We start from the raw sequence: 17,694 nt of genomic DNA, 5'->3' as shown, positions 1-17,694 counted from the left end.
TCCTCGTCTGTGCATCAGATATCGACTTCATTATCACAGAGGAGGAAGTTCACTGGATCAATTGATGACCACGGTCAACAGCTTTTGCAACTAGCTGTTGTATCACATCTTGAGCAGAAAAAGCAGATGGGAGGGAGCTACTAAGGGTTAATGACTGGGTAAAATGATAACAGAAGTCATGTATATCATGGATGAACTGTGAGACCATGGCAGAGACTGTCAAAAAGACAGCAACAGTTTCTAAAAAAAATAAATAAATATTGAAGCCAACATAGCGGTACACAGGCCTGCAGGCCACAAGAGGAAGAGATAGAAGCCTCAGGCCTTTTATGTTCTGCACTGCAGTCAGCACTTCACTCAGTGGAGTGTGGGGACAGCAGCTCCTGCCAAAATGTATCCATGCCAAGGCCTGCCAGCTTGCTCTCCCCGCCCACTCTAAGGGCCAGAGCGTGAGCGGTGGGGCGCCGGTAGGCGGGTGCAAGGTGAGGCTGGTGGGCGGGTGGCCAGGCTGGAGCTTCCTGACACGGGAACCCGCCTCACAGCAGGATCAAACTGGCTGCCGAGTGAATCACTACCCCTCCCACAGCCTGAAAAAGTCAGCGCCGGGCCAGCATGCAGCCACTTTTCCTGTCTCTACAATTAACAAGAAATCCAGTATAAGGCAAAACGCTAAAAATACTACTGCACAAACTCATCATGTATCACACTGCATGGAAGCCAAGGTGAACGTGAGACCGCAGTAGAAAAGATACATTTCTGAAGAACGAAAAAGTAACTTTGCTATTTACTAAATTTTCAGCAGTATGAATACATATTTAAAGTGATACTGTTTCTTTTGTAACATACACGCTCTCAATTCCAAAGTCCTTAAAATGTAAATGCTTGCTTTACACTGTAATGATGAAAGTAGACGAAAGTATCAGAGACTCTAGCACCGAAGCAATTTTCCACTTTGAGATTTCAGGCCCTGTAAACCTAAGCTTGAGGTGAGAGATACGGGCAGGAGGCACGAATGCTCATACCTGACCGATCTTATTTAAATAAGCAACAGGAGCAAGGATTTTCTGAGCTGTGGCTAGTCACTAGTCAGAAGCAGGAATATTATCTCCAGAGTAAATAATGTCCTGGAGGACCAGTGGCTACCCAAATCGCTTCTTTAAAAAATAGTAAACTGCTCCAGGCTGCTATTATTAAGCCTCAGATCCAATGGGAAGTTGAACCTTTGATCTGTTTAGGGTACTGTGTATTTGCATTTTATAATGAGATCAAAGCAAGGTCCAGGGCCCCTGCAGAAGGCAGTTCCATGCCCCATCTCTGCACACTCAACAATTTACAGACCAAAGCTATATTTCCCTGTTAACAAGATCATGTAAGAGCTATGGACCTCAGTGAAAATGCAGTGGGAGATTCAATGTTTGTTAGGCAATCAAAGCAGCTTCCGTTCTCTTCCAACTAATTTTCTTTTCCTGTACACAGGTGTAGAAGAGAAAAATAAAATAAAAATCATGCCAGTAGCAACAATCTCTTCTTCAGTTAAAGTTCAAGAGCGAACATTTCAAGCGTTTTTTAAAACTGGTTGAGAATTGCTCCCGAATTTCTCTGGCATTTTTCACCTGGAAGAAATGCAGAGGGGAATTTACACACTTTGCCTGAAGTGAGCCTACAACGAGCCGGGAGAAGGTTTGAGATGAACATGGAGGTCAACATTTCAGCTTTTTTTTTTATAAAGAAAAAATAGACCCAAAAAGAAATCAAACATACTGTCACTCTGTCTATGGCTGAGCTGAGCTGAGATATTTTCAGACAATCAAAGTGGACATTATAGTAAGAGTCAAATTAGCCAACAAGATCGACTGTTGTTACAAAATGTAATGAAATAATCCTGAATTTGTAAATAAAAACTACAACCATATTTTCATATACATATGCAATTCTAATTTTGTACTATTAGGGACTTTTAAAATCCTCTGAGTTTAATTCTTAAACAGTAATACAGTTGCAAACATGCTTTATTATGAGTAATTTATTTTTAAACAATTTTTGTATAAAAACAAAAGAAATATCTTAATATCTACGATTAAATATAGTCATTTTTTATTGTCAACTAGATAAAGAGTATAACTTCTCAAACTGCTTTTTTATGAAACAATATGACAAAGCAAACTCATTTAAATCAAACTCAGAAATGACTGTAAAGACAAACTACTCTAGTGGTCTTCTAAAATACTGTCCATCTACAAAGTTGATTAGGGGAATACCCTCCTCTGTCACGCAGCAGTCTCTTTCAGGTGTCTTGAAGCCACACGTCTGCAAATCATTTATGCAACATGTGCCCCACAAACAGTCGTAGTGAAAGTGAGAGAACCATGATTTGCCTTTCGTGACACGCAAGAGAGCATCTGTGCAGAGAAAAGGCTGATTCGGGCACTTGTGACACACTTGTTAATTTCATTCAAATGCTAACCTCAACCTTTGAAAAAAAACAAAGACTTTAACTTATGACTTGGTAGTGTATGTTCTAAAACACTGAATAAGACCACTAGGTAAATCCCAAGTCTCATCTTCGCTAAGCGGCAACGACGGAGAGACAAGCATCATCTTCTGACCTTGTGGCTGAGGAATATTCCCATTTATGTTTTAATCTCAGGAGTTATCGGACCAGCTGACGTCACAGAGATTAAGCAGCACATATTTGTTATGACAAAGAAGACAAAACATAAGAGAAAAGAACTTTTTAGATACATCTTTTAAATATAGCTTTCGGTAAACCTAAAGGTCTTCAAGCAATATAATGGATCTTCTTTGCATGGAACAGAAGGCTGCAGAAGCTAAAGTATATGAGCTGAATCATGCACACGACTGCTTAGACAAACCTGCAAAACATGAATCAAAAATGCCTCAGAGAGCCAGAGAGGGTGTTAAGAAAATCACCAACTAATTGCTTGCTCATAGATGCCGAGCACATATTCGGCACTCTCAAGGCAGCGCTTACTTTTTTCCTTTTTTTATTTTAGTTTTTATTTATTTATTTATTTATTTTATTGACCTTGATGAATTATCTGTTTTTATTGACAGCACTTATTGATATTTCTTAAAAGCGCAGGCTAATGGAGTTTTATTGAGATGATTAAATGAGCTGCTGGTGCCCAGATTAGCCAGGTCTCATCTCTCAGACACAGCTTGCATTATCATACAGAACAGACGCATGCGTGTGTTGAGTCCCAAATTCCTGCGACTGACATCTCCAGGGGAACAGAGGAGCGATGACTACATCCGACCTACATTCACCCCACCCCAGCATGCTTGCTTCCAACTAATTACACACACAAACATACTCAGTCACACTATAGGTGGATTCATATCATAACGGTCACAGTGCAGGGAGAATTGCAAGCATATTACAGAATTATACAATTTCAATTAGCCGTTTTGTTACTTCCAAATCTTTTGAGTATCTGCTTGGATTTTAAAGGGAGAAAAAAAAAACCTTTACAAGCGTAAAAGCTACAAGTGACCTCCTGGTGATTGGGAGAGGAACCTTTCCCAAGGCTTTTGCACAGGCTTGGATGAAAATATCATTTGTGTGATGGGATGTGAAAATTCTCCAAGCACAAAAACATTAGAAACAAACCTAAGGCTACTGGAGCTTGTTCAAATGCCCCGGGCACGGAAACAGTTATATTGGATTTCATTCAAATGTCTTATGCAATGAGAGATTTATACATATTCCATGTGCATTATTCTTGTTGTTTAGATTCTCAGAAAATCTATGACAGGGAAAACACCTTATTAACAAGAACTGAGGGGGGGAAAAAAAATTTGTGACGCAGGCTCCAGCCTATGAGCACATCTTAAAACCGCTTTTTCAGCGTTTCCTGCGCTGTACAGCATCCTGGTTAGAGTGATGTGGTTTTTCACACTTTTAAATGTGAGGGGTATTTCTACAGTTGCAGCCCACATTTAGGCCAGAATCTGTCGATCTATGCAAACCTTTACCAAACTAGAAAGCGCCTGAAGAGCGTCAATCGTCACCAGCGCTGACTAATTCAGTAACTTGCTCTCATATCGAAGACATCATTGCAGTTACGTCAAATCTATTTTAAACTCGACTCTGAAAGAAGCACTTTTCATTCCAACAACTTCAAGATAGCACACTGTGGTTTTGAGTATATTTAAAAAAAAAAAAAGAAGCTAAAATCTAACAAGTGCCCTCATATTTTTGAAAATATATCGCATTTGCGATAATATCGCGACATGATCAAGTGCAATTTTCTAACCGCAAAGGCTGCGATTATACTCTGGACATGTCCAAATTCATGGGCTGCATCCTCCTGAGGCCGCATTTGTAGACCGATTACATCACAGCGACGCGCCGAAGGCTGTCCAAATTACTACCATATCCCAGAATTCATAGCGCGGCCCAGCCAAACTCCAGTTTCCAACAATGGCGGCCGCTACTAAGTTTTAAAATTACTCATACTAATCTTTCTGGGTCACAAAATAAACTTTTAACATATTTTCAGGCGAGAAAGTAGTTGTGTAAACATCAAATATCTGCTCGGTTTATCAAGATATCCCATATTTGCAAAAGTGCTTCGACGTTTTCAGAGGCGTCTGCTACCCACCAGCTCGACAGCTAGCCGGGAGCTCGAGGGTTACTGATGCGGCCGAGAACGGCACAACTCCCGGCACATCATTTTCAGATCACCGCGGAGTTTCGCTGCTCGGGTTAAACGTAATATATAAGTCACTTAGACAACCTAAAAATGTTATTGTTGGGCTTTTTTCAGTGTTTTGTTTGTTCGTGAGTAAATCGGTTTGGCTGAGATTAAAGTTATTAGATTAGATAAAATAAAACTTTATTAATCCCCCGGGTGGGTTCCTCCTTGGTTTTCACACAGCTGACTAAACGTCAAACAGAAAACTTATTAAACAGAAGTATGAGACAGTCGAGAATTTACACCAGTGTCTGGTTATATTTTAGATAGCAAGAAGCAGACGGCCGAGTTTATTAAACTCCACCGAGACAGCGGTGATGCTAATCAGAACTAGCCTTCTGATTCAGAAGGCTAGACCGTCCAATTTCACGCCTTTAAACTTTAAAGGCGTGTTTGTGTGTGTGTTTATACAATTGCTATTATGTTTGCACTTTATGTGTAATGTTACTGACTGCAGAGATCAGTAAGATGTGTGTATTTTTTATTTATTAGTTTTATTTATTTAATATTATTTTTTAATTGAATGACTGTCTAGTAGTTCACAGATGTCGAAAAACTGAGTGTGGTAAAGCCACTGATTTTGTTTATGTATATTTCTGCAATCTGCACATTGTACTGACTTTCATTTTAATGTTTACACCAGGGTTCCTTGTCAGCACTTTATGCTCAGATGTTTGTAAGCTAAAAATAAACTATTGTGTATGTTCAAATATACTGTTGTGATTGAAGAAGTTAAATAAAAATGTCAGTCATCAATTCATGCATCACCTCATGTCATCATAACAGAGGTCTGTCTTCCAGGAAAGAACAGTTTAAAATTAATGTAATATAGTATTGGCCATACTATATGATGTATTGCTTGTCTTTGTTTAATAATACAGAAGACAAAGACCTTAAAAAATAATCGCATATCGCATCGCAATCGCAATATTGGGGCAAAAAAAATCGCAATTAGATTATTTTCCATAATCGTTCAGCCCTACTATGCGTCGCCAGGTGTTTCATCAGATTTGAGGTGTTACCTCCTTTGCACAGTATCAGCTTAAAGCACTTGTTGCAGGCTGCTGAGTTTGGATCTTTTGCTGTGAAGTACAGCCAGACTTTTTATTCTGTAGCTCTGCTCTAAAAGAACGTACATACCTGGGCCTGCCTACTATCCTCGGAAAGGTAAAATGATTGGCTAGAATCCAAAGTGTATGACGTCTCAGGGAAAAAAGCACTGAAATAAAGCACCGAAATGTGCGCTGCTTTTCAGTCTGGTTACTACTGTTTATGTCAGAACCGATACCGGTACCCATCCCTACTTGCAGCAAGAAAAAACAAAAGTCCAGAAACACTGTTGCATCAGATCAGCTGCGTGTTATCGCTCAGTCACATTGGAGTAAAAATAAAATGTTAACCTTAGCGTACAGGGTTTGAATTGTTTTCACATTATGCGACTAACTGCAAGTAGTTGCAACAACCGACTAGCTGTCCTTAACTGAGCAACACACCCATCATCTAGGCAACCACTTTGGATCACATAGTGATTGCACTGGTTGCCTGCTGCCTGGCAACTGGTCTCCAAACAATTGTGGTCTTACTCATATCAACTGCAATTACCGTTTCTGAATTTCTCTATGAGGTACTGGCTCAACTCTGAATGCAAGCAACAGACTGTGTGTATACATTGAAGTCGTTTTAAAGACTGCAACTGACTGCAAGTACGACCAGGTTCCCATCTTGAAAGCAACCATTTCAAAGGGAATGAGATCGCATTGCACACGGTTGCAGTATTTTTAGGTTTGCTGCAGTCTCCAACCACCGTTTGTCCTAGTGTGACTCTAGCGTTATGATTTAGATTTCTGTGGTGAATCTTTGTAGAGCTTACAACGTAACCCACTTAAGCATCCGGCACTGTTACCAGCATTCATACTTTTGCACAGTGTTTTATATTTTAATCGACTTGGGGTTGTCTCCTGGTGCTTTATATGCAGAGCTAGCCACGATAGAAACTAAATGCTGGGGCTTTTTTCCCCCTCCTGGGTCCCTAACTCTTTGTTGCGGTCCATTTTTTCCCTCCTTGGAGGTAAGCATAATTGTCCACTTCTTTGTACATTCTCTCACATCCATTCTGATGGTGTTGTCAATCTCCCTCCAGGAATTTGCTGAAATCTATGAGTCCTTATATTGAGGCTATGATTATTATTTCTTATACTGAGGTGATGATGGTTATTCTCTCACTGACAAATTCAAATTTTGCAACAGAAAAGTAGCCAGAAATGCACAGAAGGCATCAACAGTCTTGAAAAGGCCAATCTGAATAGTGAATTGTGGTTCCTTTTACAAGGAGGTGCTAGTTGGGTTAGAGCGTACAGTTTCAGAGGGATTTGAGGTTAAGATATACCCAAGATGTAGATTTAACACATTAGAATAAATCTTCCGTTTGGCATGTTGAATTTGTACCCTTTAAAAAAAAAAAAAAAAAAAAGTTTATACAATTCGTGGAAAAAAAAATAGTTATCAATACACTGATGCCAATTCATTACATTTTAATAGAAAATGCATTAAACAGATCTTCAAATTATTTAAGCAGGGTCACTACTCTATGACTGTTTATGGCAGCAGTTATGAAATGAATGAGGGTAAAGTGAAGGCAAAAACACCCAACTTGAAGAGAAGAAGATGAAAATCAGAGGGGTGTAATTTTTGACCACTGGTGAAACCAAATCAGAGTTAATCATATTTGTTGCCAGATTAGTGTGATTAGATAATAATAATACACATGCTGACACCACGCTGCAACAAATAAACACCTAAAGACCACATGTAGGGATATTTTTTCTTTAAAAATTAAAGCAATGGTGGGTGCTTGCCTTGTACTGTATTGCAGAGTGTCTGCATCGTGATAAGCATCATCATAGCAGACAGCATATCACGACAGCGTCATTACACGTTTCTACTATACCCCTCATCTAAACCATTAATATGATACACAGTTTGAAGTTTTGAAATAAATTAAACATTGGTATCAGCTACAAATGAAGCCACATACACATCCTTAATGCTACTTCTACTTATTTAGAGTGTAGGCTTTTTGCAACAAGTTTACATAACGTCCTGTTCTTACTGACTGTTGGAAAAAGCCACGCTTCACAACATAAGAACCAAAAGACACATTAGCAGCAAAACACTTGGGTAATTTAATATAATTTCTTCTTTTCTGCTGTAACTACAGTGGAACTGTAACTCAGTGGGAAGACCAAAGCGTCAACCCTGCCAGCAGCATCAGTTTGATTCCCACTGAGGCCACCCACTCTAAAATGTATAAAAAGTGTGTGTATTCACAGTGCTTGGGATAAGTGTCAACTACATGCTATGTCTTATCTACAGTTATTTTAGTTGGGCTAGTCTGTCACACCCTCACATTTCTGAGCAGTAAAGTCTGTGGATATGTAGGAGTTCACCAAGTCCACTACAACCCACCTAAATTATCATCTACTCATGGCTGCTCTGAATAAGAAAGCAGCATTTAAAGTATCTCAGTAGGTACAGTCTATCCAATGATTGCAACATGTTCTGCAACTGGATTTCCTCACAATCCAAAAACAAAGGCGGTGAAAAACGCTCCTCTAGCCTTATACCAGCGTCTGGCGAAAAATCATTTGGCAATGAATTTAACATTTCATTGCACACGGAGGTAGGTGGTATACAAAATGCAGAGCTGAAAATGCCTGTAACTCAATGCAGGAACACATGCAGTCTGACGGCACATATGCTGCTGTGTTACTGACAACTAAATAAGGGATGATGAAGGTAAAAGAGGAAACAAAGGCTGCAAAATAAAACAATTCATTTCCTTACAAAAGGGGCCTTGCCACAAAAGCTAAAATCAATCCATTTATAATAACACATGCTTTCTCATCTCCCCCTCACACACACACCTCAGTGCAGCCTGTACACATGCCAGATCTTGTCGCCCCAGGAAATGGGCTTCATACATCTTGTCTGACTGCAATAAAGCAGTGCCTAAGATTCTATTTCCAATAAACGTCGACTGATTGGAAAACTCATTCTAATATCAATTTCCATCTGGGCCCTTTAAAAGGCAATCAGCATAGCTTCATCTCGGTATATCATGGGCTCCTTGAGATGATGACACAGCACTGGCTCTCTCCTTCTGCATAATGGCCTTCTCCTATCAAGGCATCTGCAATGAATAATACCACCCATGAATGGGCTATTTAGTCTGTGTTCGCACAGATAGGGGCCACTTCCCTGAATATTAATCCAGGGTTTTACACTTCATATGGTTCTCTCAGGGCTGCACCATTTTTCATTCGGAGGACTGAGGCACTTAGTGTGATTTGGCACACTCATAGTTTCTCTCCAAGCTTTCTCAGAAGTGACAATGGTGATTACCAACAGAATCTCACTTTGTTTAAGACATCCAGATCCCACCAAACTACAATTTAAGTCAAAGAATTTCTTCGACGAATGTTGTCAGCAGCTCATCTCAAAAACGTAAGGTCAAAGGAGAATCTAACCAAACGCACAGCCAAATGAAAGAGCAACAACGATAATATTCAATATTCTGGATATCAGATGTCTGTTAAAGGATAACCTTGGTGGTTTTTCTAAATGTAATAATGTACAGGTCTGAACAGCTCGTTTTGCCTTAGCATTTGCTTTTCAAAAAAATAGAAAACAAATAAAACATGGCAGTCAAAGCATGAAAAGCCCAACTAAATGCAAAATTATTATTGCATTTCCTCATCTCCATAGAATTAATAGTCAAGATTTCTTTTTCCTCACCTTCCAGCCACTGCCCGCCTCCCTGTAGTAGGGAAAGTTATCACAGATCCACTGGTAGATCTCGCTCAGTGTCATCTTCTTCTTTGGCGAGCTGTTGATAGCAAACGTGATAAGGCTGGCGTAGCTGTAGGGCGGCTTGCCATCCTTGTGCTGCTGCACCTCCTCCTGGTCCAGCGTGGTGTTGGGATCGAGCAGGGCGCTCTTCTTTCCCATGCCGGGCCCGTGGGCATTCTGGGCATCAGCCTTGCGAATGGCCGCCTGCATGGTTAGCTGAGGGAGCCAATCCATGGAGGTCAGGCTGCTTTCCAGCTCCGACGTCATGGTGACGACCGGCTGGACAAAAGGGGGTGGGGAAAATGTGAAGGTGTTGGTGGTAGCTGTTGGTGTTGGTGACTGATGGAGAGCAGACCAGGTGTGGAATAACAAAGGCGAGTGGGGAATGAAGTTAAGGCTCCCTCAGCTCAGGACATCAGCATACCATCTTCTGGAGATCAGCTGTAGAGAAACAGCAAAGAGACATGCTTAAATAAGTCAACCAGCCTGTGTGATAAGGAGAAATTAAACGTTGGGAATGTAGAGAAGGAAACAGCTCCAATATCAAAAACCAGGCGTGTTTATAAAGCATGCTTATATTTGCTGTGCAGTAGATCACAAGCCAACCACTTTCTCCACCACTTGCTGCTCTGAAAGCTGACTCATAGCTGGGACTCCATCTGCACAGAGAGAGTAAATGCCAGGCAATTGTTTTCACAACTGCCAGCCAAATGGGGGAATGGCTCAGGAGGAATTCCGACTCTCTTGAGGGTAGTAAACCCCCTCTCTATTTTTCCTGCCTGCCTCCTTCCCCACCACCCCTTCCCCCTCAAATCGACCCTCTGCTGTAAACAAGCCAGCTAGTGTCATCTTGCAAACTGTTTCGCCGCCCGTAACAGCCTGTCTCGCTGTCCCTCTCGGCACACTGCCCTCTGCGTCTTAAAATAGGGGGGCAGAGAAAAGCCTAAAGTTACCAAGATAGGTTAAAGGACGTGTGTGTGTGTGTGTGTGTGTGTGTGTGTGTGTGTGTGTGTGTGTGTGTGTGTGTGTGTGTGTGTGAGTGAGAGAGAGAGAGAGAGAGAGAGAGAATGAAAATGCAATCAGGCTGAGGGGAGAATGAGGACTCCTCACCGAGTTGTGGGATTTTTCTCTTGACTAAGCACACTCACACAAGTGTGTTTGTTAGTGTGAGAGAGCATGTGAGAGTTTGAGTGCATGTCAGGCTGGAAATAACACAGTCTTGACAACACTTAACAGGTCAAATATCTTTCAAAAATAGTGTTTGTGTACCCTTGTGATGCCACTGAACCAGATTTTTCAAACTTTTTAAGCACATTTGAGAATAATGAGTATTTTTGCTAAATACAACTAATAAATTTTACTTGTTATACTAATAATTATTTTTATTAAAACATGCTACAAAAAAGGAACCTCGGTTTGTCTGAATGCAGTTTTACAAGTATTAAAAATATCTACTCCATTACTGACATCGAACTTTTAAAATCTCAGATTTGTTTTATATCCGTTTACTTAATGAGCAAGTCAAAAAACATGGCAAGACAGACACAAAAAACATAATTTATATGCTGCTCTGCTTACCATCTGAAATGCATCAGGAAGAGTACGAAATTCCCAAATTGGCCGGCAGTTTGTGAGAAGCAGTATATGGCTGTCCCTTTCAATTGATCTCTCACAGTAGGGGTTAGCTAGTGCCCAGCAGCCAATTCAATATCTGCTATCAGTCCAGACAGGCAGAGCAGATGATGAAGGCATTTCCACACATCCAAACAGAATTCGGAGAAAGGAAAAACCAAAACCGGCTGCGGGAGATCATTAATGGATTGGCGCAGTGGTCTTAAATCTTCCCTTAGTATAATCAGGGTCAGGTTTCATCAGCCGCTGTTAAGTTTCTAATCCAAGTTTTTCTGAACAAAATGCATTAAAATATTTTATTCATTCCATTTCTTGCCTGCTATTAAACTGATATAATTCCTATAAAGGATGCTCCGAGTATCAAAAACTCCCATTTTCAGGGCTAAGAAAGATGGATCTGACAGAGAAAAGTAGCTATGGTTACCTTGAATTTATGCCAGAATGTTTCAAAAACTACTTTTATGTTTGAGCCCCCCCCCCCATACACACGCTATGTGTACCCAAACTCTGGGCGTTTGTAACATACAGAGCATGAAGGAAAACATAGAAACACTTTCTGCTGGAAAATGAAAAGTTTAGAAAGATGTTTTGATACTTGATTCCCTCCTTGATATTGTTACCTCGAGAATCTGTGGTAATGGATCAAAATCAAGCTGTTCAGACAAGCCTTATGAAACTCAAACATATTTTGAATCTGTTGTTTTTATTCTTCATTAGCACTTACATCATGGCTGTTCACGGACAACACAGGAGAACTGAAACTTCTCCCCCATCCTCTGCAGTCATGAGCAGACTGATAAATGAAGAGGCTTGCTGACTGACTATACTGACAGGTGAGTCAGACTAATGGTGAATAACTCTTCCTCATCATACAAATAAATACAAGGCATCTCCACCCTGTAACTGAACTGAAGGTGACTCACAGGGCTGCTGACAGTAATTTTCCCTCTATGAGTAGAAGCCCACTGAAATACAAAACTAATTAGATTTTAAAATTAATCTACACATTATACACCGTACAGGCCTCCGGTACAGATTTTACATCAGTGTCGTGCAGTCTCTGAAAGTGCAGCCAGTACAGCGTCCATTTTGAGATACTATGTGGTACTCTTAAACTGATCTCAGTTCAGTCAATAGCCCATTTAATTGATGTTCACACTGTTAAGTAGGGTTGCAACTATTATTTTAATCAATCAATCTGCGGAGCATTTCCTCGACTGATTAACTGCTGGGCCAGCACACTTAGCTTTAATCTTGTGTCATGCTTTTGTCCTATCACAGATGTTCTGAAAAAGGCACAAAGCACACATGAATGACAAGGTATAACTATAATATCCGACAATTTGTCTTATAAAAATTTTTTTAAGTAATTAATTTCTCACTGTTTTATTGTTGATCCACTATTTGACTAACTGTTTAGAGCTTGTTCAACACAAATAATCAAGATTTAATATGAAATACTTTGCCTACATTAAAAGAAACTAACCCCAGGTTACAGTCTGTCACTTAGTTTAGACTGTCAGAACATGCCCAAGCGACAGTATTGTTTGGCCTTTGATTTGAGTCTGTTGCTATGCAACATGCTGACGTCACAATACGTCACTGAAAGTTTTGTTGGTTTCAACTTGTTGTTACTGATGTGAAATTACGATACAATGCTGTCATAAGGTCCTGTAGGTGCATAAATGCTACAAATAGGTCCTTTTAGCCCATTTCTAAGTAGTTGCAAGATAACATGACCATGTCTTAATATTCAATATAGATAAGAACCTTCAGGGGACCAAGACAGAGTAAAACACACACTGAAGTCAACTACAAAATAAAAGTTGACAAAATGTCAGGCAATAAGCCATGCTTATACATCAGTGTTTTTGTACAAGTATTTCTAAAAGTCTGCCCCTCCTGCATTATTAAATACAGCATGTTGCCATCAGAAAAGCAGAAGAGAGTTAAAAGAAAAGAGAAAAAAAGAGAGAGACTTATGTGTAATGTTTTCACAAAATACTGAGCATAAAGGGGGCATGCAAGGAGGAAGCAGGCTGAGCCTTCTGTTGGCCAGCAGAGGTGAGGTGACTGAGACAAGGGTTGATGAAAAGTGCTCCGCCCGATACATGGAGACGCATGCCATTTGACCCTCCACGCTAATGATCCAGCTGCTACATAATCTGCAGGGCCAAGATGGTGACTTAATTAGAAAACCTTGTTCTGTGGCAGGAATGATGAAGCGCAACACAAGGAGGCAGTAAGACGGCCTCCCAGCTGCCTTCATTATCCAAGCAGTGGGACAGTCAATGCAGGGATGTGCCCGAGCCCACTGCTGCATCACAGAGGGCTGTCTGATTACATACACCAACAGATTTGGGGGTGGGCAGAGGAGGCGGGGAAGACGAGAAAAGCCAGAGGACATGGAACGGTGGGGGTGAGCTTGAAGGGCACAACCTAGATGACATCAGGCCTGGTACAGAGCAGAAAGTGGAAATGGTCTGCATCCAAGGGGTCTTTGAGTTCAGGCTGTATCATTAGGTGCCAAAGGGAAAAGGCTGCAATGCCACACACATGGAGACACTTTGATCTAGCTGTAGGAAAATGAGGTTCCGTCACTGTCATCGCCAACAAAAAAAAAGAAAAAAGAAAAACATCTTTCTCCATCTCTCCACTTTAATTTGTTTTTAGAATGGCGTGCCAAGAGTATTTTTTGAGTGCTGAGAGGGAGAAATGGACAGTCAAATCTATTCTCTATTCAAGACTCAACATTTCTTTATCCTCCAGGGATTAATGGCAGATTTAGTTCTGAACGAAAAAATGAAGGCGTATTTGAAACATCTTAATTTACCAACTTCTTGACAGGACTTATCAACAGTCCTGCTGCCAGCAGAGCACTGACAGCAAATCAGTGATTGTGTTTGGTGTCTCAGCTACTAAGTTTGAAGTGGCTCAATCAAACTGACAGCATGGCTATAATACATATGCCAAGATATCTTTTATTCAAGAATCCCCAACGAGGCAACAAGCTGAGTAACGACCAGGGATTACTCAACGTAACACAGCAGATTACGTCAACTCGTGTTAGGCAAGCATGTACCGAGCCACCAGTCAGCAACTGCGTCATAAAATCAGTGCTGTACTCCCGTCACCACTATTGCAAAATTCATGCCTGCACTTAGCAAGCACTTAAAATTTTAGTACCCCCACAACAATGCATGGCCCAGAGAGAAATTAATATTTCAGCTGTGATATTAATACTGTGTATGACACTTAAATGACTTCAAACATTTTTTACAGTGACAGTAAGCATGTCTTTAATCGCAATATAGAAAGCGAGGAGGGTTGATGAATGGGTGAACGTCTGCATGAAGTATACTAACATCATTACAGGCGTGTACGTACAGAGTGTTTCCTGAGATGGCTAAACAATGTCTGGAACCTTCTTCTGTGACATCGGAGGTAGGGATACACTGTATCTTTCCAAAATAGACAGTTTCATACTTAACCACGTTATGCAGCAAATGGTCGGATGCGAGGGTATGAAAATATGCAATCTTTGAACTCTGAACCACAATCACATCTCACTGCAGCCTTCTGAAAGACTTCCAAACAGCAGTGTTTAAGATGTGGTATGACCCAATCGGCGTAGATTTTTACTGGATCGTGAAGAATAAAACCTCCAAAATGTTCAGGTGTGTTTCCAGTTCACTCTTTACTTTGGCACTTACACAGCTGCTTTTAACTAGGTATTAATTACCATAGCTCCTTATGGCTAATTAGCATAAGCTACATGAGCACATGGCTGATTTGCATCAGATAACATCTAAACATTACAAGAGCCATTTCGAAACAGCCATTCCTGAACCTATACTTACACAAAAGCATTTACAACCACCACAAAATGAGCGCTCCGTTTACAAAAAAAAAAAAAAAAAAAAAAACTTAACTGTGCATTACAGCTCAGAGCTTGGCTAACTACACAGTAAGCTTCAGTGAAACGACAAAACGAAATCTTGGTTATTTTATTGCATTTATATTTAAGCTTTACACAGTGCCTCGTCTCTAATATGTTATTTATTAATAATGCAATGGGAGGTCATAGCAGTAGCAACAGGCTTGGGTTGTGGGGTATCAGCAGTGGAAATCTGCATGGCAGCTTTGGCTTGTCCAATTTCATCCAACAGCTCTTAACCAGCCTATTAAATAGTCTTACTTACATAAAGCGAATAATTATATTCATACAATATGTCAATACATATGACACAAGAGGGGACCTTGAGCAACCATCTCTATGTGACAATTCTGCTTAACATTTGTGACCTATACTCTAGTTTAACAGTTCTGAACCTGGGACTGCATGCACAATACAAAAGTTCAATCTGTGTCCAGTATCCAGCTTTAATAGCAATTACAGCCTCAGTTTCAAACAACTGGCAAACATATACTAATGATTCCTGAAAGACGAGCATGGAATTCAAACTGTTGCAATATACTGTCTCTTTCCCTCATAAAATAAATTCTCGAGCTGACCACTGTTGTGATTTGGCACTATATAAATACAACTGAAGTAATGTTTTGAGAAAAACTACCCACAAAATATCCTATAAAAAGGTCACTCTGCTCTTGTCACACATTGCCTCAGTGCCAATGAATGAAACTAACAGACAGGACATTCATCAAAAAGGGAACTAGTAACTGAAGCAGAAGTGCTGCATGCACACGAAAGGGAAGTAGGCAGAACAAAACGTGAATTAAATAGGTTTTACTATTTGAATTACAGTTTTTTTTTTCCTGTCCAGAGAGAAAAGCAAAAAAACAACAAACAAACAAACAAAAAAAACAGGCTATTGTGGATTTGCAGTAGGAAGCAGCACTTAAAGAACTGACATGCACCCCATAGCCAATGCAAATCAAAAATAACTGCACTAACTGAAACAGCAAGCAGGTTTGTCATCCGTCATTTCTCTCTCTCTCTCTCTTTTTTTTTTTTTTTTTTTTAAATGCAAGGTCAATGAATCAGAAAAAATAAAACCGTTATTATGCTTGTCTAAAGAAATGCATGTGTTAACCTGCATCTCGACTATCTGTGTATCAAAAAACAGCGCCTGTCACTGTGTCTGTGCTCACTGCAGGAACTACTGAGGACAATGCAAAAGCTGTCATTTTAACTCGGCATGAGTAAAAACATGTTTATACGTGACTCTATACTAGCGCTGGGCGATATATCGTTTTTTTGGGTTTTTTTTAAAATATCGATATATTTTTATATGAGATATAAGATGTGACGATATCCTTTATATCGATATAGTCTATGTTACGTTATAATTATAGTTGTGGAGCCTCTCTTTCGTCCACTTTTGTCTTTACGCAACGTTACTCGACCTCGCCTCTCTCCTTCACTAAACACAACTCCCCCTCCTTCCCCATCGCTTCACCTGCAGGCAGCGACAAGATGGACATGGCAAATCTCCGTTAACGAGTTACTGCGCATCGCCCCATGCGTGGGGCTGGACGGCGTCAACGTGTTAATGACCTAACCACGCTAACAAGCTAACCACGCTAACGCCATGCACGGCCTGAAATCCTTTCATTTTCTCAAAAGTTGACAGCGCGCCTTATGTATGAATTCTGGTTGTGCTTGACCGCGAACCGATTTAATGTGGTACACAGCGCTCAGCAATCTGTCAAAAAAAAAAAAAAAAAAATGTTTTAGTACGACTTTGGTAAGCTACAGAGCTGCACCACTTGATGGATTGTCGGAGCATTATGGCTACCGAGGAGCCTCGCGTAGTAATACGTACTGTGCTTCAACGTAATATTACCGTCTTGTGTGTGTGTATAAGGACCATAAATGGCACCTGTTAAGACACATGGTTACAAAGCGGATTTCAAACTCCAGGCTGTCAGTCACGCAGTAGAACTTTTGGGAACAGAGCTGCTGTGAAATCTGTCTTTGTTATTATGCTCAGTGTATTTTAGTTTACATTTTGACTGCACAATTGTGAGCTCTTTGTTATGCACAAAAACAACAGTTTTCTTTTATTTATGGAGCATTATTATTTAATAAATGTTCAATTTATTTTTGAGTAGTTTTTTTCATGTACATCTATGCTGTATGTTAATAAAAGTGCCTGTGTGCAAACACAACAACACAAACGAGCAAAATACAAGAATGGCCAACCTGAAACATATATTTATTAGTTTCAGGTTGGCCATTCTTGTATTTTGCTCGTTTGTGTTGTTGTGTTTGCACATCTCTGTTGCTTGTGGGGCTCGCACACAAGAATTTCACTCGCATGTGCTGTGCCAGTGTGCCTGCACATGTGATGTGACAATAAAAAGTGATTTGATTTGATTTGATTTGAAAAGTGCCTGTGTGACATCTGGGACACAGCTTTGACTAAGAACTGTCTTTCTGTTCTTACTTTATGGTTTTTTAAAAAAAAAATATCGAGATATATATCTTATATTGCCATCCAGCTAAAAAATATCGAGATATGAATTTTGGGTC

The 17,694-nt window shown here is 40.2% G+C and overlaps 1 protein-coding gene across 3 annotated transcripts in view; it reads right to left on the bottom strand.

Annotated features, from left to right (window-relative positions):
• foxj3 (forkhead box J3) overlaps positions 1 to 17,694 on the bottom strand; it is a 101,553-nt gene that overhangs the window by 50,717 nt on the left and 33,142 nt on the right. For all 3 annotated transcript variants that reach the window (XM_023154953.3, XM_004548613.5, XM_004548614.5), the window contains one exon: positions 9,513 to 10,007. In XM_023154953.3, the coding sequence (XP_023010721.1) occupies positions 9,513 to 9,833 (321 nt within the window). In that variant the 5' untranslated portion in view covers positions 9,834 to 10,007. The remainder of the gene's footprint in view (positions 1 to 9,512; positions 10,008 to 17,694) is intronic.

This window comes from Maylandia zebra, linkage group LG5 (genome assembly GCF_041146795.1).
Source record: "Maylandia zebra isolate NMK-2024a linkage group LG5, Mzebra_GT3a, whole genome shotgun sequence".
Taxonomy (NCBI): domain Eukaryota; kingdom Metazoa; phylum Chordata; class Actinopteri; order Cichliformes; family Cichlidae; genus Maylandia; species Maylandia zebra.
The sequence above is the reverse complement of the archived record's forward strand: the minus strand, read 5'-3'. Positions and strand labels throughout refer to the sequence as shown.